Source organism: Megascapheus bottae, chromosome 10 (genome assembly GCF_031878675.1).
Source record: "Megascapheus bottae isolate mThoBot1 chromosome 10, mThoBot2.hap1, whole genome shotgun sequence".
Classification (NCBI taxonomy): domain Eukaryota; kingdom Metazoa; phylum Chordata; class Mammalia; order Rodentia; family Geomyidae; genus Megascapheus; species Megascapheus bottae.
Genome location: NC_143518.1, coordinates 42,778,156 through 42,785,301, shown reverse-complemented (window position 1 = coordinate 42,785,301; position 7,146 = coordinate 42,778,156). Strand labels below are relative to the sequence as shown.

General features: G+C 39.6%; 1 protein-coding gene across 1 annotated transcript in view; it reads right to left on the bottom strand.

Moving 5' to 3' along the window:
* Positions 1–7,146, bottom strand: part of Tp53bp2 (tumor protein p53 binding protein 2) — a 54,170-nt gene continuing 47,024 nt past the window's right edge. The window contains exons 14-18 of the mRNA XM_090341134.1: positions 6,472–6,609; positions 5,652–5,785; positions 3,376–3,542; positions 2,965–3,164; positions 1–972 (exon numbers count right to left, since the gene is read on the bottom strand). Of these exons, the coding sequence (XP_090197260.1) occupies positions 931–972; positions 2,965–3,164; positions 3,376–3,542; positions 5,652–5,785; positions 6,472–6,609 (681 nt within the window). The 3' untranslated portion in view covers positions 1–930. The remainder of the gene's footprint in view (positions 973–2,964; positions 3,165–3,375; positions 3,543–5,651; positions 5,786–6,471; positions 6,610–7,146) is intronic.

The following is a 7,146-nucleotide window of genomic DNA, read 5'->3' as shown; positions in this document are numbered from 1 at the left end:
AAAAAGTTGTACACCAAAAACCACCCAAAGTCATTTGCTGTAAGCAAAAAATAATCATGTTTCATTAAAATACATATATTTACATAACTCAGTTAATTATTTTCATCTGTATGAGATATCCCAATAGCTTGTAACCTTTAAACAAGACTGTGACATCAAAACAAAAACTAGTAAGTGGCTTAGTCAGGAGATTTATTTTATTACAACTGTTTTTAAAGTCAGTTATGATCTTGCTAAGTATTATGGGTAAATCTAAAGCAAGTCTCTAATTTCCAAGATACGAAAGACAATAAATATAGATTCCAATTCAGCCAAAAAAACAAAATTCTAAATCTAACTAGGATTAGGTAGTGGAACTTCAATATTTCAAATATACGCATAAGTCTTCAGCTGCTCTAAGAACGCATTCAATCAAGTTATTGCTTCGCTGACAATTGGCTAACAGTCCTTTGCTGACAACAGATGAGGGCCGAGCACCATTGAGCCTCTCTAGAGCCAGAAAGTTTGCTGGTGATGGGGGCCGGTGGAGAAGTCTCCTGATGGCACTGGTCCTTCTGGTGGAGGACTGGTGTGGGGACAGTGCTAGAAACACCCTGGGTGGAAAGGAAACTCGTTTCCCAATAATCCAGCAAACGTCCCCGACTCTTGTAGAAGCAGGGCTGTCACTGCACGGGGCTGAGGCCTACTTGTGGCGTGCAGCTTTCCCAGCATCATGGTCTGCTTCCTTAGAGAACTCCTTCCATGCTTCTCAGTGTCTTCCAAGAGCAATGAGTTCTGCAATCCTTCATTACACAAACACATTCTTCACTGCTTTCAAGCAACACGGTGTTTATATTAAAGAAAGTCCTGTGAAATTTTTGCCCAAACAATCATTATTTCTTCTAGTCATAACGGAGATTAAATGTTCATCCACGAAACTTCTACAGAACTTCAGGCCAAGCTCCTTTGTCTTGGTTTAATTCTTGGATAGAGCTATAAAAAAAAAAAAAGTTGAAACAATATTTACATACTACCCCAATCTGTGAGTATTAGAAAATTTCAGGAGCTATGAGGAGGGAAAGGAATGTGACAGGGAAGAAATTACACAAAGAAAAGCATTCTTGTGACAAGCCACAGCGCTGCCCAAGTACACAGAGGGCCACAGTAGTTCTGTTCTCATCAGCCTCTCTGTAAGAAGCAGCTGAAGGTCACACAGGCCTGTCAACTGGGACAAGACCACAGAGCAGGGATACGAAAACCTGACTGTTCTGACCGCTTGTTGAACTATAAATCCAGCTAAAGCACACAAAGTGCTGACAATAGTCTACAGCACACTACATGTGCCAGTATTGGGAACATTCATTGCTATGAAAGAAAGATGGGATGATGATTACTGTGTGTGTGTGTGTGTGTGTGTGTGTGCGTATGCACGCGAGCGAGCAAGCAAGCTCGCTTGAACTCAAGGCCTTGTGTTCTTGGTTAGTTCTTTCACTTACTCTATCAAATGAGCTACAGTTCCATTTCCATCTTGTTCGTTTGTTTTTATGATCTCTCAGGACCTGTCTGCCATGGCTGGCTTCAAGCCATGATATTGCGATCTCAGTCTCCTGCACAGCTAGAATCACTTGTGAGCTACCAGCACCTAGGCACGGTCTCATCATGTAGCTCCTGAATTTTCAATTCTCCCACCTCAAGCCTCTGCTGCCAATCCAGCTTATAGCAACATTTTGCTTATTCATAGTGAAGGTAATTATGCAATGGGACTTGAGACTGTCAGGAACACAATGCCACAGACAAAAATCAGCAGATTTAATTAAGGAAGCACAGGACGTGTGTTGCCTCAGAATTCTGTGGTTTTGTGTCTTCTGTAACAAAGACTGAGAAGAGAAGGTTTATAAAGGCTGCAAAGTCCTGTCCTGAAGCCTAGAATGAGTCAGACTGGCAATTCAACTGACAAACTAAGCAAAAAACCCTTCCCTTTCCTCCTCCAGACAATGGAAAAAAAGGGGTAATTTAAGAAAGTCAGGCTTTACCCAAACTGAAAGACTAACTGGTAGATCCATGTTACATAAAAAATTCTTTTCCTTATCTGAGAAGACAGTATTAGCCAATACATTTTCTAGATTCATAGCTGAGCCTTGATGTACTTTGTTGTTGCTGTTTTTTTAACTTCAAAAGATACAGAATAAGTTTACAGAGGACACTTGTAGCCAGAAAAGAATTCCAAAGAACTAAGAATGTCTACACTTCACACACAGACACACCCCTGTGTACACAGAACCACCCGTTTGAATCTACAACAGAACTTAACACAAAGTCTTAAAACATGCTATTCTCACTTTCTCTAGCAAACATATTAATATGCTCTTGCACACAGTAGGAATCACTGAAAATGCACTTTAGGTCTAAATATAGCACTTTCAAAACTGCAAAACTACCTGGGCACTGGTGACTCACATCTATATAATATTAGCAACTTGAGAGGCTGAGATCTGATAACCACAGTCTGAAGATAGCCCAGGCAGCAAAGAGCCAAGAAACTCTTTATCTCCAATTAACCAGCAAAAAGCTGAAGGGGATGACATAATTAGTAAAGTACCAACTTTGAACAAAAATGCTAAGAGATAACATTCAAATCATGAGTTCAAGCCCCAGTACCATTAGAAAATAAAAGTTCTGTGGTTCCTAAGAAAGGGCAATAAGGAGAATATGGCTTAGTGGTAGAATGCCTGCCTTGCATGGATGAAGCCCCAGGTTAAAATCTCAGTACCACATAAAACAGAAAAGGATGGATGTGGTACTGTGTACAAGTGATAGAGCACTAGTCTTGATAAGGCCCAAGGACAGTGGCCAGGCCCTGAGTTCAAGCCTCAGGACTAGAAAAAAAAAAAGGAAAAGAAAGGGCAGCAAGCTACACTGTATTCACAATACATGGCAGTGTCTGCAAAGCCCCCCTCTAGAACACACAAAAACAGAATAACTCACGCCCAGCAAGTTGCGTGGCACGTATCCCTCCTTGTCATTGAGGCGAGCCCACCACCACTCGATCTCATCTTCATCTTCTCTGCGGACAATCGTCATGCAGTCTCCTTCTTTCAGGAGAAGCTCATCCTCGTTCTGAGGCTCATAATCCCACAGCGCGTAAATGACTCCTTTATTCATTATGCCCATCTTCTCCTGGACTCCTACAGTCAAGACACAGAAAAGACACGCTGCGTGGACGTTACCATACTTAAAAAATGTCTAGCTACGTGAAACTAAGTGGGAGTTTGGCCAGGACCGAACAAAACACAGAGAATTCTTTTTCCAAATAACACACTTATTAAATCATACCACAGAAGGGAGGAGGCAGGGTAAACAAACAGATCAACACAGTGAACCTCGTAGACTACGCACCATAGAGAAACTGAGAGCACTGGGTATAGCCTTCCTCCATCTCCTCGCACTTATCTGCAGCAGTCTGCATGTCACTGTAGGTCATAGCAAATACCGCTGCTCCCGACTCCACCAAAAACTTACACACCTGGACATTGTTACACGAGGCGGCACAGTGCAATGGGGTCCTGTGAAGGAAACACAGTGAAGGCTAACGATGCTCTCCCTCCCTCCACACTGACTGCCACAGCTTGGTAAGCTGCATGTAAACAAGTTCTTCTTTCCCTCACTCATTTTAATTCCCTCTGGGGGCATGTTGTTCTGGGTTTTTCTTCTTTTCTTTCCTATTGCAGAATATTATTCATAGCTCAGGAAATAGTAGCATAAACTTTTTTATTGCATGGGTTTTAGAGTAAAAAACTGTATGCAATCTAAACTTTCAGTATTAGGAAAACATGGGACATTTCAATGTAATAAGGATTTATTTGGCTTATTTATTTATAATGCCAAACCAAAAAATTAGGCTACAGTAGCAGACATATAAATATTATGATATTAATAACATTTAAGAGTTTGAAGGCTGAAAGAGCAAGGTAGAACATGTGTTCAATCCCTACCCCCAATGTGGGGAGATAGAGGGCTAGAGCAGTTTAAAGCAAATACATTTTCAAATCTATCAATGGTGTTTACTTAAGGATTACTGGAGGTGCAGATAGCCTGTGTTTCTCTTCTCATTTCTCTACTTTGCACATTTTCCAGAACAGATATGTGTTACTTCTATAATCATGTTTAAATGGTAAGAAAGTGTCTCCAAGCATTATTTATAACAATGAAAAATTGAAAAATTAATAAATATAAAGAAGTAACAGTCATAATAAACAGCACACTATTTCTTAGTAGAATGATATAAAGCTAACTCAAATTTAATTTTCTGCTTTATATGCAATGTATATGTGCGTATATATATATATATGCACAAATACATGCACACATACGTGGATCTGAAACAGTTATCTGTATAAAAGGAAAACAAGCTATAAAATTAAAAGACTAGAATCTGTTCAAGTTTTTTTTGTTTGTTTGGTTTTTTTTTTTTTACTATTCCACAATTTTATTACAGCTGTCACCTCTTATCCACTGTTTTGCTATCTAGTTTCTAGGAAAATTCTAAAAAGAAACTAGAAGTTATAAATTAAGCCCGGTTCTCAGGAGTGTGGTGAAACGCTGGGCTCTGGGTTGTGACTGGCTCCCATCCAGGACGTCCACGCGGTCTATGCCACCCGTGCTTTGTCACCAAGTAGCCAACTGCATGACCAAATCACTTTTATTGTATCCCAGAACCTGGGTCCAAGAAACCTTCACTTTACTTAATAGCCTCAAGGCACAGAGCAGGGATGCTGGCAGCTTTATTACAGTGCGTCACTGTAACTATTTACTGTTGTTAAATCATAGGTATGGATGCACAGATTTAAAAAAAAACTAGATCTTCCTTTTTTAAAAAATAAGATGCAAAATTTACTATCCAGCCTACTGCAGTTAGTGGGGATAGCAGTACCTCATCAGGACCATTACTATTAGCTACTACTACCACTATTTTACTAATACTATTATTATATGCCAAGTAACATTTTTGTAATCCTACAAACAGTATCAGTGTGTTACTAACATACTAGGTTCCACAAAATATCCCATGAAAAATGGAGTCAATGGTCAAATATATTTGTGAAATGTTGTAAAATCATAATATTCTCTTGGAGACATGAAATTGGCATTAGTATATTAGACACTCAAAAGTTTCAAGAAGTAGGACCATTCTTAAATCAGCATTTCTTAAGCATGCTAATTTAACTATATATTACTTTGTAATACTTCATTATAACTTAATTATTATACTTTTTTTTAAAATCCATCCACTTCTAGAACTAGACGGAGATGACCACCTCCTAAGACAGGTTAACTTGCCAAAAACACATAATATGTATGTCTAGTAGCTACTAGGAAAGGAGGATATACATCCACATACTATTTTTCTTCTTTTTATTTTTTCAAGTTCTGGGACTTGAACTCAGGGCCTTGAGCTTTTTCAAGGCTAGAGTTCTATCACTGGAGCCAGAGCACCACTTCCGGCTTTTTCTGTGCATGTGGGACGGAGGAATCAAAGTCAGGGCTTTGTGCATGCTAGGCAGGCCCTCTAACACTAGGCCATGCTCCTGGCCCTGCACATACTTCTCTTCTGCAACACTACTCACAGAGCACACTCTCACAACTGAAGCTGCTCTATGTTAAAGGAGACTTACCATCCATCACTATCGGCGGCATTCACATTCACACCAAACTGTACCAGGAACTTAACGATTTCTGTGTGACCTGCGCACACAGCATTGTGTAGGGCTGTAATGCCTTCATCGTTGGGCAGGCTCGGGTCATCAACCTGCAGCATCAATCAGAAGGGTAGTAAGTTAGCATCACTCCAAGTCTTGCCACCTCAGCCATTAGTACCACCTAGCTCTTTGGGGTTAAGATAACAATAACAGACTTTTGGGACAGGCTTAAAAATCACAATTAAAACTTGTAGAACCCACAAAAACGTTATTAAGAGCAATTCTAGAAATAGAGCAGATAGAATTGCCAAATTAAAGTAGATGTTCTCTATTAAAAGGATTTTTTAATTAAAAGTACTGGAAATTATATTCTTATAATGATTTATCCTCTGAACTTCACATCATAAATATATTTCTAAGTAGAAGTCACATTTGCTATGAAAAGGAAAAACAAAGATAAAAAAATGTTTCAAACAGTAGGTTTCTGAAAAGCAGGTACTCCGGGTATCTGTAATTCAATACTGTACAAGAAAAATCCATATATGAGCAATGTTTATAGCAGAGTAATGTTGTCCCAAAGAAGGAAAAGCACTCTAATGTTCTAAATGAAAATTCAACTTCTACATATTTCTGTTACTTTTTAAATAGCACAGCCTATTTTAGAGCCTACTCAAAAGTTCCTCTCCACATCCCAAAAAAGAAAAGTTAAAAATAGAGTTTCTCCATAGTTTATGTTTTTAAAGAGTCTATTCTAACCCTTAAAAGACAAAACATAAGGTTATATTTATAGCCATACCTCATAAATAATTCTCTGTACAAGGTCAAATTCCCCCTCCAAAGACGAATCGAGGAGTAGAGCAAGAGGGTTGAATTTTACTCTCATTCCATGGGCAATGCGCTCAGAGCCAGCTTTGCGTAAGTTTGTCCTTTTCCCCTGCAAATGGAAATGCACAAAAAACTAAACCAAGGAAAATAACAAAGGGTGAACCAATGCAACAGCCAATACTTACAAGACACAGTGTTGGAAATGAACTTTACAGGTTGGGGGGCGGCGGAATGAAAGTGGGAGAAAACCAGGAAAACCAGGGGGGGATGACACTATTGACAAGGTATGTGCTCCTTATTTATGTAACTGTAACCCCTCTGTACACCACTTTTTTTTTGGGGGGGGGGGGGTCAGTCGTGGGGCTTGAACTCCAGCCCTGGGTCCTGTCCCTGAGTTCTTCAGCTCAAGGCTAGTGCTCTACCACTTTAAGCCCCAGTGCTACTTCCAGTTGTCTGGTGGTTATCTGGAGATAAGAGTCTCATAGACATTGATGCCTGGGCTGGCTTTGAACCTCGATCCTCAGATCTCAGTCTCCTGAGTAGCTAGAATTACAGGCATGAGCCACTGCGCCTGGCTGGACATGACAATTAAGTAAAATTTAAAAATTTTTAAAAAGGGCAGAAAAAAAGTAACAAAAATACTCCA